Source organism: Podarcis gaigeae (assembly GCF_964106915.1).
Source record: "Podarcis gaigeae genome assembly, chromosome: 2".
Taxonomy (NCBI): domain Eukaryota; kingdom Metazoa; phylum Chordata; class Lepidosauria; order Squamata; family Lacertidae; genus Podarcis; species Podarcis gaigeae.
Genome location: NC_139679.1, coordinates 102,131,445 through 102,151,790, shown reverse-complemented (window position 1 = coordinate 102,151,790; position 20,346 = coordinate 102,131,445). Strand labels below are relative to the sequence as shown.

Below are 20,346 nucleotides of genomic sequence, written 5' to 3'. Positions count from 1 at the left end.
ATTACAGCATTCCTAGAAAGTATGCTTTCATACTTTCATCTACAGTAAAGTTCTCCACAAAGAAAAAGAATTGCTTAACAGGGCAATCCTAACCAGGTCTACTCAGAAGTAAGTCCTATTGAGTTCAATGGGATTGCTTCCCAAGCAATTGAGGTTTAGATAGCAGCTGAAGTTTGTAGCAATCTGGGCATGATTTTTCTTTTCTTGTAATCTCAGGACTAAGAGAGCTTTCCCCTTTGTCTGTTAGCTTTACCTTAGCTTTTCTTAGTTTAGTCCTTACAAAAAATTTTTTTTAATTTAAACCATTTGTATTTAAGACTTCATTCTATTATTCAAATGCAGAAACTACAGTAATGAGAGTTTAGCTTCAAGCAATTCTATTCAAATAAGCTTGAGACAATATTAATAGTAGTATTAAGTGGCCTGCATAGAAGAGAATGATCAGGGTAATTTCAATTAAATGTTTTTCGCTTCTGCAAGATAAGATGGCAAAATCTTATTACTGTAATAGTGATTGTTACCATGTGTTTCATTGCAGATTTAATCAAATATAAGAAAGAGGAAACTTCCACAGTCCAGGCAGATGATGATCAATTGATATCCCAACCCTGAATTTTACCAGACTTTTAAGGTACTGTGACCTACTAACCTATATATATATAAGTATGTTCCTCAACTATTATGTCTGGGTACTACAGATGCAAGAGATACTGAGACACAAAGGGCAGCAAGAATTTAAAAAAGGCAGACACAAAAGTTGTTAGGAGTGCCACAGTAATATTAAGAGCTGCTAGGTGTTAAATAATTGTTTTTGTGACGGAGGGGTTTTATGATTGTACATAATATATTGTGACCAATGACACCAACTACACTCACTCTGTTGTGCTACAAGTCTCAAAAGCGATAGAGAGTATTGGTGTAGGGGGAAAACCTGTTCTCCCCTTTCTAGTTTTTTAAGGGGTGCGATACATATATACTGTTCAAAGAAAAACAAAGAACAGGATTTTGTAAATTGTGGGAGAAAGACTGTGCTAGCAAATAACATTTAAACAAAGGCTCCCCAAGTTATAGTGAAGATAGGCTGATTTCAATCTTGATTGGTCTACAGTTTTTTTTTCTTTTTTTAAAAAAGAATTCTAGGACCTCTGTGCTTCACCAACATCATCATCATCATCATCATCATTATTATTATTTTAGATTAGCAAAGCAAGAGTATATACTGTACTTGATCTTTTAACAGTCCCGTAAATCAGATCAAGAGTTCCTTCTCTAGCATGGTTTGCAAGATCCCCAGCAAACTTGCAACCAGACAGCATTCCGTGAAAGTGATCCAGTGGTCCACTGGTATACCATGGTCAGCCTTCTAACCCCCCTTTTGTAGGAACAAAAGGATCACATTTCTGTTATATCGTATTTGGGTTCTCGCAGAAGCACTGGGCATGTTCAGCTGGTGTTTTCAGAATTTTTATGCATATGCATGTGGGTTTAAAGAAATAAGAACAGCACCATAACCCTTTGGTTGCAAGTAATACAGATGTAACTCTGTTTCTGGGATCCTAACATTTGCTTTACAATTTTATGTTGCTGGTTAAATGCATTACTTACCCCAGCAAACACCTTCATAGCAATTGAGGTTTCTCTGTAACACAGCTGTGCAGCTTGTGTTGGTCATAGCTTCTTCCTCACTTTTTTTCTTTAAGTAGTGAATGGCAGCTCCACCTTCTCCCTCATTATGTTTGGAATATAGAAAGCTTGCTTATAGAAGGTCAGGTTCTTTGCCCACCTATCCCAGGATTGTTTGTTCTCACTGCTTGTCTGGTTCCCAGGCAGAGGTTGTTCATATCACTTGACCCTCGAGACACCAGGAACTGAGACTGTGACATCCCGTAAGAAAAACTGAGCTATAACTTATCTCCTAAATTTGCAGGATCACCGCTAGTGTGAGTTAAGCCTAAGAGGGAAACCATTGCCATCACTTATTAGAAATGATTGGCTAGACAAGCACTTACCACAAGTTACATCTCCAAAATAAAATAAAACACAGTACTGAATGCCACAATGAGCTGTATACGTTGTTCATCTGAACCTCAAATATCTATTTATTTTGAAAATTATACCTTGCCTTTCAGTTAAATGATCCTCAATGTGACTTACAATAGTGTAATTATACAGTACAAAACACACACACACACACACACACACACACACACACCACGCAGAGAACCTGTACAGTGTGGTGTAGTGGTTAAGAGCGGTAGTCTTGTAATCTGGGGAACTGGGTTCGAGTCTCCGCTCCTCCACATGCAGCTGCTGGGTGACCTTGGGCTAGTCACACTTCCTTGAAGTCTCTCAGCCCCACTTACCTCACAGAGTGTTTGTTGTGGGGGAGGAAGGGAAAGGAGAATGTTAGCCGCTTTGAGACTCCTGAAGGGGAGTGAAAGGCGGGATATCAAATCCAAACTCTTCTTCTTCTTCTACAAATATACCATCAGCCCGGAGTGAAGAATGGGCCCAGAATGTGCTTCCTAAGCAAAACTGACAGAGTGTCCTTTCTGGTAGGAAGTGGGGAAACAAGTTCCCTTCAGCTGATCATTCTTTGGCTTGTGATTGCACCTAGGCTGGACTTCTCTCTGTTATGATGTTGTTGGTGGGAGCTGGAAAGTGGCCCATAGTTCTGTTGAGTGCATGGGACTGGATTATGAGCCCCTTAATTTCTGCAGCCCCATGGATGTAAATTTGTTCGTATTTTTAAACAACTTCCTATATTATAAGTGATTATGTTCTTCTTTTATGCAAGGTATGTCTTGTATTTTCATTTTACAAGTGGGACATTGACCCTAAAAGACAATGACCGAAGATGTGCAGAGATTTGTACCTAGAGCATGTCCTACACATTGACCACTGAGAGTTATATTACATAAATTTAAACAAAATCAGCACTTTGTTTAATTAGCAAGGGAGGGAATATGTCTTTCCTCAGGTGATAGAGTATGTTTCCTCTACCAAAGGGTAACATTGGAGAACATAATATTTTATTGTAATACGATGCTTTCCTTGTGACAATATCACATTACAGTTCCTTTAAAAAAGCATTTCTCTTAGTTTTCTGGATATCTTCAGTTCTGTTGATTTATATATTCTTGCTTTTGCTTGATAGTTGTATAAAATGGAATTCAACACTTCTGATACTGGAGTCTTGATGTATAGAGCTAAGCCTGTTTTAGCTGTGTTAATTTTGTTGTGATAACCAGCTTTATGTGCTTTTAAAAATAGACTGTTCTACTAAAAGCCTAAAGGGGTTGCTTTATGTAGCTGAAAGAAGCAAAACACATTTAAATGACAAAGATAATATTACAGAATGCTAGTCGCAGTACAACCTACCCCCACCCCTTTACAATATGTATTTTCATGAAGCTCAGCTAAAAAGCTACTTTGGAATTGTTGGATCAGGAGCAGTTTTATAAGATGAGCATATAAGATTTATGTGCTCCTTTAAAAGTAGGAGCATATAAATACCACCCTCAGTTGAATGTTCCATGTTTTCTGTGTGGAGATACATGTACAAAGTTTTGTAGAGAAATTGTACGAAGTGGCAATAGAATCAAGTTCACTTAATGACTGTTCAGCAAAACAAAAAAAATTCCTTCCAGTAGCACCTTAAAGACCAACTAAGTCAGTTCTTGGTATGAGCTTTCGTGTGCATGCACACACGAAAGCTCATACCAAGAACTGACTTAGTTGGTCTTTAAGGTGCTACTGGAAGGAATTTTTTTTGTTTTGACTATGGCAGACCAACACGGCTACCTATCTGTATCTGTTCAGCAAGAACAAGAAACCAGTTTCTAACTATAAAAACAAGTTTCTAACTATATAAATGAGCCTTCCCAAGGCATAGGCTCCCACACTCCTGTCCCCCTTTCTTACTCCTTTTCCATCATGCACTAAAGGAAGATATCAAAAGCTTTTACTTCTGCTTTTAAACTAACCACAGTTGCCTGTGACATTTAAACTAAGCGAACTGTGTTTTGTTTAAACTATAGCTAGTGAGTACAAGCCAGAATCCAATTGTGTCTTACAAAATTTATAGCTTTGGGGGGAAATGTAATGGCATTGTTGAAATCTCATTCATTATAGAATATTGATATATCTAGTACCAGGGTTTTGTGGGGGTTTTTGGGTCTGACTCACCTCAGCTTTAAATGCAGCTGCCAGCCTCTTTACACTGGCTGCTTGATGAAGGGGTTAGTATTTTAGATTAAGAGTCACTAACCTGTAATTCTTCAGATGTTGCTGGACTTCCAGCTCACATTATCCCTGACCATGCAGGGCTATCCAGCAGAATCTGGAGAGCCAAAGGGTTAGGCTCTCTTGTTTTATATTATCTAGGTGCTAAACTATTCAGTTGCTATCATTTAAGCAGCTTCTGCTCTGCTCTGCATGAGATTTGAAATTCCAAATGAAACCCCAGACCCACAGGTTCCCCAGCACTGATTCATAAGATAGAAATAAAATATCAGTAATGAAACAAGATGGCCATCATATAGCTATTGTAAAAAGGTCCAGTCACGGATGACTCTGGGGTTGCGGTGCTCATCTCGCTCTATAGGCCAAGGAAGCCAGCGTTTGTCCACAGACAGTTTCCGTGTCATGTGGCAGCATGTCTAAGCTGCTTCTGGCGAACCAGAGCAGCGCACGGAAACGCCATTTACCTTCCCGTAGAGCGGTACCTATTTATCTACTTGCACTTTGATGTGCTTTCGAACTGCTAGATTGGCAGGAGCAGGGACCGAGCAATGGGAGCTCACCCCGTTGCGGGGATTTGAACCATCAACCTTCTGATCAGCAAGCCCTAGGCTCTGTGGTTTAACCTACATTGCCACCCGTGTCCCTATAGCTATTGTAGCTTGTAGTAATTGTAAGAATTTTAACTTTCACCCTTAAAGAAAGAAAAGAATTATGGGTATTATGTTTAGGAGAGTTTTGGCAGTGTTGGTATTTAGAATGAGTTTTTCCAAGCTCTGTTTTGGCAGGTATAGCACTTCTGTTTCAGTCTTGTAGATAAGAGCAGATTCTTTAGAAAGAGTGACTCACCAAAGGCTACCCACTGAACTCGTTATTCTTGTTCTTGTTTTAGATTTGTAATAAACCTCATTCCAGAAAATTAGGGCAGATAACAGTATGTTAAAATCTTATGGCAAAGCCAACCAGATAAAATAAAATTGACAACTTAATATTAAAACTTCATCTATATATCAGCTTAATTCCTACCACTCAGGCCTAGTTCAAATAAAATATTTTATTGGAAGAGATGATTTAATTGGCTCCAGTATATTTTTGGAGGAAGGGGATTTTGCAGATGAGGGCAGCCTTGCTTCCAAATGCATTGCATAGAGAGTATTTTAAGATAATGATTGGCCTTTATAATGACCTTGTCTCTTTAACGCCAATACAACTTTGTACCTACAATTCATTATAAAGTGGGGCAGAGCTTCCTATATGTATTCTGCTTTCTAGCTTAATAATTTAAAACCCCCAAAACTATTTTCAATAGTTTTATTAGGCAGGTAAAATGTTTTAAATAGCAATCCTAACCAGTGATGCGGGCCATAAAATTGTCTCCCACAGAATTTTCCCCTGCAGATTTTTTTATTTTATTTCATAGGTTTATTAGTAGCAATTAATGGGCGATAACTACAAATATAATATTAGGGAGGTTTGATGGTTTCAGAGTTGTAATTAATGATTTTCAATTGATTATCCTAACAAATACATGAGTCAGCTTTTTTGGATCACGAAATGTATTAGTGTATTAACAGCTTTCAGTGTCTTTGGTTTTTCCATCCTTGAAATTTAAACTACATGAATGAAGTACAAACAGTGGTCTTCACTTTTGCTTTTACAGTATTCCCATTAAAAATCTACATAAAATAACATTTAAATCACATTAGGTGTGCTTCAATTTTATACCTCCAGTATTTTGGGTCAAATACTTGTGGTGAACAGAGACAAAAAATTAACACAGCTCACTTTTATACCTTGGTTTTCTAAATACAGGTAAAATAAACATGCCAAATTAGATCACTCTCTAGGGTCTCCAAAACTTTTCTGATGCAAATTTGCCCGGAAAATCCACATCACTAATCCTAACCCCCTGATAGTTGCTGCTAGAACAGGTGGGATATAGTAACAGCTGCAGAAACCATAGCAGATGGCATACCAGTTGCTGGTACAGGGCCCTAAAACAGGGTGCCTGGGGGCAGGACACCCCGTGCCCAGGATCCATTGGATCCTAAGCAACTCAATTCCTCTGCAAGGGACCTGGTATGGATCCCTCAGCTGTGCCACCTTGGAGTCGGTGCAGCAAAACAAAACAAAACACTGTCTTCTGCTCTGGCCACCACAGGTGGACAGAGCTTCAGATGCAGTGCCCAATTTCCTAATCTGCTCCAATCCCACTGTTCCTGGCCAGGGAGCTAGGATTTCACTTTTTATTTTGGATGCTTTATTTTATTCTGGAAGTTAAATTTTGGATTTCTATCCCACACTGTCCCAAATCCTCAGGTGGATAATAATATTTTAACAAAATCCAAGTAACCTGACTTCTTAAGATTCTTCTTTAGAGCTCTCTGTCTGTTGTGATAGATAGAACTTCACAGACTCCCTGGCTATTTCCACACCTGTGGCAGCTTTAGTAGATTATTGCCTTAAAAATATAACACAGTGGTAGAACTGATAGCCCCACCAAAATAATTAAGTATCCCTTTCGAAATGAATTTTAGCTTAAATTTACCCCTTAAAAGCCAATTTAGATGAGATCAAACAAATCTTTATGGAAGGCCCTCAAGTAAGAAAGAGTTCTATAGTAGCAGAATTACTTACCAAGAATGTTTAAGAGAGCCAGTGTGGTGTGGTGGTTAAGAGCAGTGGACTCGTAATCTGGTGAACCGGGTTCAATTCCCTGCTCCTCCACATGCAGCTGCTGGGTGACCTTGGGCCAGTCACACTTCTTTGAAGTCTCTCAGCCCCACTCACCTCACAGAGTGTTTGTTGTGGGGGAGGAAGGGAAAGGAGAATGTTAGCCGCTTTGAGACTCCTTAAAGGAAGTGAAAGGCGGGATATCAAATCCAAACTCTTCTTGTTGTGGGAGATGGGGAAGGAAATAGTTTTTTTATTTTCTATTTATTTAAATGTTTGTCCCAACCTTTTAGTTATGAGTCCAATGGCGTTCCTAGGTTGTCTTGAATGTAGGTACTACACTGGCATATAGGTACTGCACTGATACTGCAGGTATGCTCACATACCTGCTTAGATTTAGAAATAGAACTACATCAGCTACTTTTACACACCATTCTCTTGGCTTAACGTGTTGTGAAAGGTGAATTTAATCATTATATGATTTCATACCACAAGGAGATGGTGGAAATACAGTACCAACTTTGGAATGCTTGTGAAATACATCCCCAAATACTCATTTTAATCTTGAATTTTCAAGCATAGTCATGTAGAATGCATTGGTGTAGTCCTACACTTAGTTTAAGAGATACATTTGTGTGAACATTTCTGCTCCCCAAATACTTTTGTACAGTAGCTTGTATCAGGATTTGTTAACTGGGAGCCGTATCCCACAATAGGAAGCCAATATTTGTACTTTGCACTATTGTCATGACAGTGAGCAAAGAGTAGTTTGTAAATGAGTCATGAAAACCAGTGAACTGAAAGCTCTAGGCCTTCCTGTTGATCCTTCTTCCTGGAGCTTCTCTCAGATTTTTCTTTGAAACAGAAACTTGGACTCCTGACAGACATTTGATTCAAGAAGTTGGTGTGCTTCCTTCCGTTGGGTTTCTGATTTAATCACCTTCATTTTGGAGAAGCTTCTCAACAAAACAAAAAAGAATTGATAGCGTTGTATATCCAGATAGCACTACAACGGGGATGAAGAACCTGTGACCCCTCCAAATGTTGTTGGACTTCGGCTCCCATCAGCCTCAGTCTTCATGGCTAGTTATGAAATATGACAATAGTTGTAGCCCAACAACATTTGGAGGGGTCACAGTTTCCTCACCCCTGCTCTGTAAGCTTAAAGGATATTGGGAAGGCCTGGTGGCGCTGTGGGTTAAACCACAGAGCCTAGGACTTGCCAATCAGAAGGTTGGCGGTTCAAATCCCTGCGAGGGGGTGAGCTCCCGTTGTTCAGTCCCAGCTCCTGCCCATCTAGCAGTTCTAAAGCAGTTCTAAAGTGCAAGTAGGTAAATAGGTACCACTCCGGTGGGAAGGTAAACGGCGTTTCCGGGCGCTGCTCTGGTTTGCCGGAAGTGGCTTAGTCATGCTGGCCACATGACCTGGAAGCTGTATGACGGCTCCCTTGGCCAATAAAGCGAGATGAGTGCCGCAACCCCAGAGTCAGTCACAACTGGACCTAATGGTCAGGGGCCCCTTTACCTTTTATACAGTGGTACCTCTGGTTACATACGCTTCAGGTTACAGACTCCGCTAACCCAGAATTATTACCTCGGGTTAAGAACTTTGCTTCAGGATGAGAACAGAAATCATGCTCCGGCGGCGCGGCGGCAGCAGGAGGCCCCATTAGCTAAAATGGTGCTTCAGGTTAAGAACAGTTTCAGGTTACAAACAATCTCCAGAACGAATTAAGTACTTAACCCAAGGTACCACTGTACTGTTATGCTTTTGGTTCTCCTTCCCTTCTCCTCAGGCAGGCCTGTTTCCATACATTGCTTTTTCTTCAAGTTGCTGAATGTTGCACCCCCCCTCCCTGACCAGTTCTTGGCTTCCCTACGCAGGCATGTCAGATTCCATATCTGAGAAGTGGGTCTCTCAGGTGCTGTCTGTGTATTTATAATCTTTATTTTTCTACCATTTGTTTTAGTACTCCCCCAAACTATATCAGAGAACTAACTTTTTAAAATAAAATTTGATTGATTTAAGAGAGAACCATTTTCTCTTTCATTAACTTCTGTTTCTTGCACTGTATAACATATGAAACTGGCTCCCCACTTGCAAACCCACAAAAAGAAAAAGAAAAATCAGTTTCTCAACTGACTTTATTTTTCCTAGTTTGACTTGACAGTCCGTAATCTTGTCCATTGAAGTGATGAATTGATCTTTCTGCTGTCACTCTTCTCTTTCTACTGGAATACTGATGGATTCATGGCATGTTGAAAGAATGTTTCAGTAGTAGAATAGTATATCATCAGCCAGCCTATGGTGACATCTTAACATGCAAAATAGCTGCCAGAAGTGGACAACAAAATTAAGCATGCACGCTCTCTCTCTCACCCACACAAACACACCCACACACCCACACTCACACACCAGCTTTACTAGTAATGATGTTACGTGAGCCATAGAGCAATACTGAGCAGTATTGCAGCGGGCAGGGGTATCAGTTCAGAATCAGTATCTTTAGGCCCCTTTCCTTATATATTTCAGTTGCAGAGTCAAATAATAGTGATTAAATGGGCCTCAAGTGGACTCTGAAAATTGTATTATTCCACTGGACTTTTATTTTTACCTAGGGCCTCAGCTGATTCACAGTGCAATCCTGCAGATGCCTACTAAGAAGTAAGCCTTTCTGAGTCCAGTAGGATTTACTGGAAGAAGTGTGCATGCACACGGAAGCTCATACCAAGAACTAACTTAGTTGGTCTTTAAGGTGCTACTGGAAGGAATTTTTTTTGTTTTGACTATGGCAGACCAACACAGCTACCTATCTGTAGCAGTAGGATTTACTTCTAGATAAATGGGTGTAGGATTGCAGCCCTACTCTCCTAATTCTATTGCTGTTTGTTTTTATTGTACCTCTTTCAAGCTTCCTTGAGTTAGCATGTGCGTAGAAAACCAGGATACAAATTTTCTCTTTTTAAAAAACAAAAAAACCTGTTGATTTGGTATGATGGAGCACAAGCTAGTTTCATTTCATATTGTAGTAGCTAATGCAATCATTATGTTACACTTGCCACATCTGTCTATTTTGATGTTTGCTTTCTTTTCTCTTGTGCTTACGCCTCGTTTCACAACAAAGAATGGTGTTATGACAGAACAGGGCTTGAAAATTCTACTTAAGCATTAATTGACCAAAAAAACACACAAAAAACCAACCCAACAACTTTGTTTAGCATGAGCCCAAGTATGGAAGTACTTGAGAGCCAGTGTGGTGTAGTGGTTAAGAGCGGTAGTCTCATAATCTGGGGAACCGGGTTCTCTTCCCCACTCCTCCACATGCAGCTGCTGGGTGACCTTGGGCCAGTCACACTTCTTTGAAGTCTCTCAGCCCCACTCACCTCACAGAGTGTTTGTTGTGGGGGAGCAAGGGAAAGGAGATTGTTACTCACTTTGAGACTCCTTCGGGTAGTGATAAAGCGGGATATCAAATCCAAACTCTTCTTCTTCTTCTCTGACTTCCTTCATTCTACCAAAAATGCCTAGTTACATTTCTATCAACAGTACATGTACAACTTGTTAGTTTCTCAAATCTGATTTTCACAGAGCACTTATATGAGCAGTAATTGCTCAGCTGGATTTCCACAGGCATTTTCACGAGCACAAGCCCTTTCTAATGACTTTGATTAGTTGTGATAAAGAAGAGCAGATAGCTATGCACTAACAATTAAGTCTTAAGGCGTCATTTCCTCATGAAGGAGCCTGTGACTGATTGGCAGATTCTGAAAGCCTGTCCTGCTATACCTTGACACAGCAAATAACCCTCATCTGGAAGTTCAAAAAGATGTGAGTGCTTGTCATTCTTTACAGGTGAAATATGTTTATTACAGCCATAGTTCTGAAAGTAGGAGGTGTAGTAGCTGTCTTGAGCCCTCCCATCCTCTTGATTGATTGCATTTTATCTAAAATTTATAGCCTACTCTGGGACTCAAAATGGTCTACTTACACTTTTACAGTTCACATTAAGAAACAAATGAGATTCTGGAAGGACTTGCTTTCTACCTAAGGATCCAAAATGATGGCTGCCCTTGGTATTCTGATTTCCACTGATTCTCCCACATGTCTTCTGGATTTGAGTGAGGGCCTGGATTGGGTTTCCCCCAGGGTTTGTAAACACTTTGAAGCAGTGATGTGGATTCTTGCTGCTTCTTAGTGTTGCAAAAGCCTGGTGAAAAGTGGAACAAATTTTCTGGCTTTCCCATCTTTGATAAAGTAAAAGACATTGCCTCCGCCCCCCCCCCCCCGCCCCTGCAAGTTCTCTGCTACATGCAAAACCCTTTGGATAAGTGAAGGGTTCTCTCATCTTGTACTGGACATCCAGGGCCAAAGGTTGCCAGAAATAGGCTGGCCACTTGCATTTGTGCAATTCCTATGTACACGCATCTGAGAACGTTACTTGCCTTAAACTCGGTATAATATTTTATTCAATTTTGACAAAAAAGGAAAGTCTGTGTGGTCCAAAGGTGTGCAGAGTGTTGTTGTTATTCATTTATTACCTGCCCTTCTCCCTGAGGTCTCAAGGTGGGTTTACAGCACAGCAATTTAAAATACAAAATTAAAAGCAATTTAAAACAACTCACAGTCACAAAAATAAGGCAGGACCATACATCGCAAGTGTCAAAGGCTAGGGGGAAAAGGTGGTCTTTAATAGATACTTAGGCAAACTAGGCTTTTAAATACTGTCTGATTCCCTTTCTAAGTTATGTCTATCGCCTTTTCATTCTTGCTACAGGTGTTCTGCAAAATATTAGAGTTGTAAGAGGAAAGTACCTCTTAGTGAGACTGAGAGGCAAACTGCCCTGTTCATGACCATGTAATTGTCCCTAGTTTCTCTCCAAATGATGTTTTACATAATTTGTGCAACAGGCAGCTGTGAACTCAGGGTGGGATATATACAACTGTGCTCTGCTGTTTGTTGAAGGCTCCCCCTGCCCCCTCATTTCCTGCATGAGTGTCCCATGAGCAGAACTCCACTCATGGTTAGTCTGGATCCAACCCAGTATTTTATTTGAGGGCGGAGCTGTAGAAGAATACAGTTTATTTAGTATGTTATGCACATTTTCTTATTTATGACCAAAAGCAGACCAAATCCAAGGGATGTGTATAACAACCAGTATTCACCTAAGCAACATCAGCATTGGGGAATATATTCCTTACTTGCATAGAAAATGTTTCCATAATATGTTGTTGTTTATTAAATTTGTATGCGCCCTTCATCCAAAGGGCCCTGGGCAGTTCACAACAGAAAAATACGAAATAACAATACAAAATACATAATAAAACAAAAAGAAACCAATAACCAGCTTCCCACAAACACATTTTTAAAAGCCATAGACTGTTAATCAGCCAAACACCCTGTTGAAGAGGAAATTTTTCACCCAGTGCCTGAAGGTATAATGAAAGTGCCATGCAAGCTTCCCTGGGGAGAGCATTTCTCAAATGGGGACCCACCACAGAAAAGGCCCATTCTTGTGTTGCCATCCTCTAGACTTCTAGTGGGGGAGGGACATGAAGAAGGATCTCAGATGATAATTGCAGAGTCCGGGTTGGTTCATAATGGGGAGAGAAGTTAAGTTGGCTCTTTCATTTCCTGCCCCGCAACACTCAGCATTCTGTGGCGACTTACACTCAGTGCTCATTGGATTGTTTTTGCGGTTCCCCCTCCTTGCTCAATATTTGTACTTTTAGCAAACCTTCAAGTTGTTACAGGCCTATAATGATAACCTCTCGCTTGTTTGTGGATAGCACTGTTTTGACTACATAAGTGTCAGTACACTTGTCTAACACTGAAAATTGCACTTTCTCCATCATTCTCTAACCACCCCATCTTCCCTGGTTCTCTTGACCGCATTAGCTGATCTGCTGTACAGTCAAACCTCGGCTCCCGAACGGTTCCATTTTCAAATGATTTGGTTCCCGAACACTGAAAACCCAGAAGCAAATGCTCCAGTTTTCAAACATTTTTTGGAAGCCGAACACCTGACGCAGCTTCCGCTTGAGTGCAGGAAGTTCCTGCAGCCAATCGGAAGCTGCAGTTTGGTTGTCGAATGTTTCAAAAGCTGAACGGGCTTCCGGAATGTATTATGTTTGACAACCGAGGTTTGACTGTACTGTCAAAATGGTGCTAGACAGCCTTTGTCCAGTGGCTGAGTGTTAATAGGGACCTGGAACACTTTAGAAGGGGGGGGGGCTAACCTGTGACCATCGAGAGGTTATGCTGAACTACTGTTCCCATCAGCTTCAGCAAACATAGACAATGGGTTGATGAGAGTTGTAGTTCAACATAACATCCAGAGTGCCACAGATTAGCCACCACTGCTTTAGAATTTGCTTGTGGACCTTGAAATTCAGTGTTTGTTGAACTTGAGACACCTCATCATCCCATACATTAGTAACGTACACTGACTGAACAGATACTGTATGTATGTGATTACTGGGCTTCCAGCAACTTAATTAAATAATGAGCTAGCAAAACAGTTGTAACTTAAACCCAAACATTTAAAAGCTTATGAGCCTATGGTATTAATGAAAATACTGTATATTTAGAATAGTGTATGGTTCTTCTTCGACAGCAGGTTTTTTTTTTTACAGGAGGTGATCAAAGGCTCAGTAGGGGCCTCATCTGTTTCATTACATATTCTTTATACTTTGTAGTCATCACTGTTTGAAATAGCTTGCGCACAGTGATTATTCCACACAGTGACTACTCCACACAGCAACTTCAATGTGTGGAGCAGTTTTGCTATTGCTCTATTCAGTTGACGCTCTTGTAACATGTGGCTGTGGCATGGACATTCTCCATGCCATTGAGCCATCTATGTGGCAAACTGTCATAGTGTTCATACTTTATAAAACTTCAGTGTAGATTCAGGTACATTTATCCTCGTGATAACTAATCACTATATAGTCAGTTAGCTGTATTGCTATATTATTTTTGAAAATAGAAAAATCTACATGGCGGTTACTCTTTAAGATAATCTAGCATTATTTACCAGATAAACTTTGTTTCATATAATTAATAGTCAATGATTCTTCAGTAAGCACAGTATTCTGCCAACTGTCTCTTAAGACCATTTGGGGTGTGTAATAAGAAAAGCCTATCAGATGCCAGTAGAAAAATTGGCAATGAATATCTTTCCTGTCTTGCCAAGGAGACATTCTCCCGCTCCCAAGTGTAAATAAAACACTACTGGTACAAAGAGCTGACATACAGCCTTTCATATCTTTTTTGCAACAGATAATATAGAAAAAATAATTTGTATTTTTGTGCCAGTAAGGTGCATTCCTCTGTATTTTTTGTTTGACAGTAAGCCCCATTGAACACAGAGATTACGAGTTTTCCAGTGAATACAGGATTTGGCTGTATCCAGCTACTCAGAGTAGACTCATTGAAATTTATGCATCTTAATGAGTCATCGTCATCAATTTCAACAAATCTACTCTGAGTAGGACCTAGTTGGAAACAGGCCTCTGCCCAACTGAATTACTTCTGAGGAAACCTGTGTAAGATTAATCTTCATGGCTATGTACTTACATAGACGTAAATTCTATAGAAATCAGAAATCACTTTCACTTTCACGAATACACAGTAGACGTGTATATTAATAATTACAAAGGGTATATAATGCTTATGATAATATATTATCACAAAGTTTGGTCATGATTTGGGTGTATAAGGCATGAACATGGTTTTGAAATACAGAGCATGTTGAATAAGCAGCGCATATTGCCTGGTGTGCTAAATTTGAGCAATCTTGTTACTAAAAAGAGCATTTCAGCACATGCATTTTACATATGAATATCTTATAGGTTCATGATGTGTGCTTTTTAGCATTCTCAGGATAGACCTAATTTTTTTTTAAAAAAATGCCTACTATTTTCTAAAATGTAAGTGGGACCTGCAGTTAGATGTTGCAATATATCCTGATCCACATCAATTGCTTCTGTTCAGTACTTCAGGCAGCAAACCTCTAGGAGGTGATAAGCTTTTAAGCCAATTCCCTCCCACCCCCCAAGTAACAGTCTTCTTGAACTGAACTCACCAAGCTCTTGGAGACCACTAGATCTACATTAGGACTTGGTTTTTTTAAGTATTTACTTTTTCACTTCTACGGGGCTAGGGAGTCCCCAAATAATTTAGAAACCACTACCTTATTTGTGGGTGGCCCAGTTTTATTTTCAAATAGTTAGGTGCTCAGTCTGCTGAGTATACTCTCAGTATCTATGTATGACATTTTTGCATGACTGAGTACCGTATTTATGTGCCTTGAGTTCTTTTATACCAAAGTGTTTTGTGATCCACCCAAGTATGCTAAAATAAAATATTCTAAGGAAATTTGTGCAGATGCTGCAAAAAATTAATATACATTCTAAAATCTGTGTAATGACAACCCCCTATAAAGAAGACGGTTGCTTGTAAAACCATTCTTGTCCTCACTGGAAGAGGTAAAATCTCTTGAATACTTGACGTAAGGATTAATATCACTAGATTTCACTTTGAGATCGAGAACAGTACAGAATTGCGAAGTTGCAAACACAGTTCCTCTGAGGACAATGAAAGGGTTAAGCAGGGGTCTGAATAATATTTATTCCTGATCATCTTTTAAAGCGGTTAACCTTTTATTTTAAGAGAGAGATCCCCCCCACACCCACCCTTTTTCTGGCGCTTCTTTTCTTTAACTCCCTAGCATTGAAGGTGGTGGGTGGGGTAAGGGCGAGGAGGGTGGGGGGAATTGGCAATCTCGGTCTTCATTCATGCTTTTGACAGATAATAAAGCCCCGCTCTGGGAGTGCGCGGGCCTCTTTCGACGAGGAAGTCGCCGTGCGCCGCATCCCATTGGCGCGCCGGAGCGGAGCGATTTAAATATTAAATGAGACCTTTTAAGGCAAGATCGGCGGATGACATTTGCGAGAGGAAGGTGTCCGCGGCAGCGCTGGGGGCGGGAGATGAGTTACATAGATGGGGTTAGTTTCCTGCTTGTTTCCTACTCAGCCTCCGTCCCTGTGCTTGACGTTGAAAACTTTTAAGGTGGGAGGGAGGCCAGAGGGAGGCGTCTGGCGTTAAGGTAGCCTCGAGAGGCGACGGGCTCCCAGGAGCGCCTAAAAAGAAAGAGTGCGGGGTCGAGCAGTGTGTGTCATGAGAGGAGATTTGGTGGGTTACGCGTTTGTGGAAACGAGACTCAATCGGGCGGTGAGGGGACGGCGAGTCGGGGGAGAGCTGCCTCCCGGGCTTCCTGGCTGTGCGGGAAAGGGCCCCTGTGCCTTTAAGAGCCTGCCTCTGCTTAAGGGGGAAGCGGCGGGGCGGGGGCCCGACTGGGATAATATGCGCGGAGCTTTGCGAGACTCCTAAAATTAACCGACTTCCTTTCGCTGAAGTTTCTGGAGTTCGCGGGGCCGCGCGGTCCAGCTCTAGGCCGCTTCCATGGCGCCCTCGGAACCGGCGCCCTGCGGGTCTCGCATTGGGCTGCTGGAGGGAAGCGCCTCGCGATCCCGGCTGTCGCCTCGGGATCCCCGATGACGGCGATCGTGCTGGTCGTCGCGCCTCCTCGCCCTTTCCATAATAGGGGGAAAGGGGGGGGGGGAAGCCCACTGGTTCGCTTCCCTGGGCCGATGATTATGAACCTGCAGCGGCGGGTTAATGGGAAACTGGAAACAAAGGCGGCGCGAGGCCTCTTGCTGGTGCCGCTTCTGCCCCTGCCAGCCTTGCGCCCGTAGCGGCAGCCCCCGTTCCGCCTGGCGAGAGGGGAATTCTGCCGGAGCTTCCTTAAGCGGCGGCGCCACCTTAAAGAGCCTGATGACTTTTCTCGTTACATTGTAGCAGCGGAAAGAATGTCGGCGCGGGCCGTGGCTGACGTCAGAGGGGAGCAACGCAGAGCGGCGGCGGCGGCCAGCAGGCAGCAGCGGCGGCCCCGGCACGGAGGCGGCGGCGGCGGAGGAGGCGGAGGCGAGATCGGCCCCGGCCCCGCCAGCACTGCTGCCGCGAGCACGACCCCAGCCACCAGCGCGGCAATGGCGACGGTCGGGGAGCGCAAGTCCTTGCCCAGCCCGGAGGCGATGCTGGGGCAGCCCTGGAGCCATTGGGTCGATGCTGCTAAACTTCACGGGAACGACGGTGAGAGGTGGATGGGGGAGGGAAGGACAGGAGAGGGGTCCGGCCCGGCAGCCAAGGGGTTAACCCAGCTGGTCGCCTGCGGGGACCGGGCGGGGGAGGCGCTCCAGCCTTCCTCTTGTCCCCGGAATCTGTCCCAGGCTCGGAGATAGGTGGGGAGTTGCGGTGATTGGCCAGGAAGAGCCAGGTTTCACCCGGAGCCAACTCCACCCTGCCGCTCTCCGAGGTTTATCTGCATGTGGGTAATCCTCAGTGTGCCTGTGACAGGCTGCTCTCCAATCCTTAGGTATAGGTATGCTTCCTCAACTGAGAGCAGATTTAGGGTATGTTCTGCTCCTCATTTACCTGAGTAACCAAGAGAGCAGCTGCATGCTTCCAGGTATTTTGTCTCTGCTAGGGCCATTCCTATGTTGCAGTTTTTGTTTACAGGTGCTTTGAGCTGGACACACAAAAGCCACATCAAGCAAAATACTTTAATGTGTTTACCACTCTCTGTTAGGAAGGCATTATTCTGAATATTTAAAGTTGTTTAATATAATAACTGTACATGGCTTGCTAATCGATGTGCTTTTTGCTTTTTTACATCTTACAATATGTGCTCACTTGTGTGTGCCTACAAGTCATTCCCCTGACTAATAAGGTATTTGGGGGACTGACTTACATCGTCTGCCTGTGAATGAAAATGGTCACATGGGAAGTGTTTCCAAATAAAAGTATATACAGGTGCATGCAACCCATTTATATATCAAATGATATGCATGGATCTTTTGAGGTTGTAGTGCATTCAGCTTTTATGTTTAGGGACTTGCTGCAATAGTGACTTATATCTGACGGTGAGAAGTTAAGTACGGTGATACCTCGGTTTACGAACTTAATCCGTTCTGGAAGTCCGTTCTTAAACCAAAGTGGTTCTTAAACCGAGGTGCGCTTTCCCTAATGAGGCCTCCCGCTGTAGGTGCCCTTCCACCATTTGGCTTCCGTTCGTAGGCCAAGGTAATGTTCGCTAACTGGAACACTACTTCCGGTTTTGCGGAGTTCGTATGCCGAATAGTTTGTAAATAGGGCTGTTCTTAAACTGAGGTACCACTGTATGTACTATGTTTAAGTAGGTGTCTGTGATTGGAGCTGTTTTTTCTACCTTACTTCTGTTTTGTCTACCAAATTAATTCACCCCTTCTTAGCTACCTTGCTTGTGTGAGATGAGGGGAAAGGATGTGTTGTATACTTTTGCAGCAAATATATTTTATAGCTATCCTTGGAACAAATGTTTCGTATTAACGTTGGCAAAAACAGTGTCTAGCATGTCATTTGCTTCATAGTCACCATTTAACAAGGACTCCTTAAACTGAAGTTCTTATTTTTGTTTGTCACATAGGAGCAACCTTGGAAGAAAATTTCAAGGAATATGGGAAAAACCGAGAAGCGATGCGACTCTGTAGAGAAGGTGAGTCTGACGTGGAAAGGTCTTTCCATTCATAGAATGGTCAGTGAAATGGGCAGATGTAGGGTCTTGCAAAGGCCTATGTTTGCAAGCCAAATCTGTTTTAAACCTGAAATTAATATTTTGAGGTTATTGTAAGCTTGATCCAGTGGCTAGTTTTTGTCTAAAACCATTATCATATTTTCCTATGATTTATTGGCCGTTTTGCTGATGCATATATGTTGAATTTGATAACGTGGTCTGTTTCCCACCAGTTTAGCAATGCTTGTATCTCTTACTAAGTCATTAATATCATTTAGGATATTAGGATATACTTAAGTTCAGGGTCACTTCCCCTCTGGTCAGTTTCACAATCGATTTTTCTAGGGCATGATTGTTGAGGATATTATTGGAAATTTTACCTCTTCATTGAGGCCAGTACATGTATTTACTCAGTTTATGGCCTAGAGTTCACATGTAACACTAAGCCAGTGTAATGTGTCTTAGTATGAACAAGGAGATGTGCGGGCTCCTAGGGAAAAGAGTGTGGCTGCTTTGTTCCCCTTCTAGGCCTGATACTACTGTGCTGCTATCAGCCAAGTTGCAGTTCGGCTTAGTGTTATAACTGAACCTGGGCTTTGGGGTGGGAGCAGATTTAACCATGAGCAGTAAACCATAGAACAAACTTTGGCTGTAGCTCATGTTTTGTCAGGAGCAAAATAAACCATGAGTCTTGGTTCAGTTATAACACAAAGCCAAACTGTGGCTTAACTTTACAGGAGCATGGCACAAACAGGATTGGAGCAGGAGCAAAGTGGCTGCGATACAGTGGTACCTCAGGTTACATAAGCTTCAGGTTACATACACTTCAGGTTACAGACTCCGCTAACCTAGAAATAGTGCTTCAGGTTAAGAACTTTGCTTCGGGATGAGAACACAAATTGTGTTCCGGCGGCGCGGCAGCAGCAGGAAGCCCCATTAGCTAAAGCGGTGCTTCAGGTTAAGAACAGTTTCAGGTTAAGAACGGACCTCCGGAACAAATTAAGTACTTAACCCAAGGTACCACTGTATTCTCTCTGAGAACCTGCATGCTTGCTTGTTGTTAAGCTATGGTTTGGCTCCGCATTGAATGCAAATCAGGTCTCCATAAGGGTAATTAATGTCCATCCCAACTGTAGTAATATCTCCTTTGCTTGTTCCTGATTTAATTGTCCATCTTGAGATCACACTTAGTACTTTGATCAGGGTTACAGTTGTTAGTACGTTTTGAGTACTAAAATATTTTTCGGACCTGTTAAGTAATTCTGTGGTGTGTTATGCTAGAAGGGCAATTGTGATTAGTTTCAGAAATGTTTTACTTTGCAAGGACCACTTAGTCAGGAGTGCTAATTTAAAGAACACTCATTTTTTTAAAATAGAAAATATGTATTTGATCAATAAAGCTAGATTTAACTATCAGAAAACTCGTATCTCAACTAAAAAAGACTTCACAGAATCAAGTTGGAACCTATACAAGGCCACTTAAATGAATCGGGGTGAGGGAGATGTGCAGCAGCAGTACTGGGAGAACTAATTCAGTCTTCAAATCAACAGCACACAAATTGCTAGTCCATGTGCTATTGGTTCTCCAACCCACAACATACCTATATTGGGGAGAAAGGAGACAGAATAGACTGGAGAGCTGTCCACTATCTGGCTCCCAGTGGTCCAGCTAAGGTGGCCTCTCCCTCCTCAAACTGCCTGTAAGAATTCTCAAAAACCTTCTTGCCCTGAGGGTAAATTAAGGTTTTGAATGTTAAAAAAAAAGTAAATATACTAATCATTGGGGATATATGGACGACTTGAAAGAAGCCAAGAACCA

General features: G+C 41.9%; 2 protein-coding genes across 4 annotated transcripts in view; both read left to right on the top strand.

The window, feature by feature from the left end:
• LOC310837919 (uncharacterized protein C3orf49) overlaps positions 1–20,346 on the top strand; it is a 405,030-nt gene that overhangs the window by 34,074 nt on the left and 350,610 nt on the right. The gene's annotated exons all lie outside the window — the stretch shown is intronic.
• ATXN7 (ataxin 7) overlaps positions 1–20,346 on the top strand; it is a 95,141-nt gene that overhangs the window by 13,917 nt on the left and 60,878 nt on the right. For 2 of the 3 annotated variants that reach the window (XM_083723518.1, XM_083723517.1), the window contains exons 2-4: positions 539–631; positions 16,775–17,068; positions 18,441–18,509. In XM_083723518.1, the coding sequence (XP_083579644.1) occupies positions 16,786–17,068; positions 18,441–18,509 (352 nt within the window). In that variant the 5' untranslated portion in view covers positions 539–631; positions 16,775–16,785. Of the gene's footprint in view, positions 1–538; positions 632–15,955; positions 16,109–16,774; positions 17,069–18,440; positions 18,510–20,346 lie in introns of those variants that run through there. The other variant, XM_083723519.1, reaches the window with a different exon arrangement.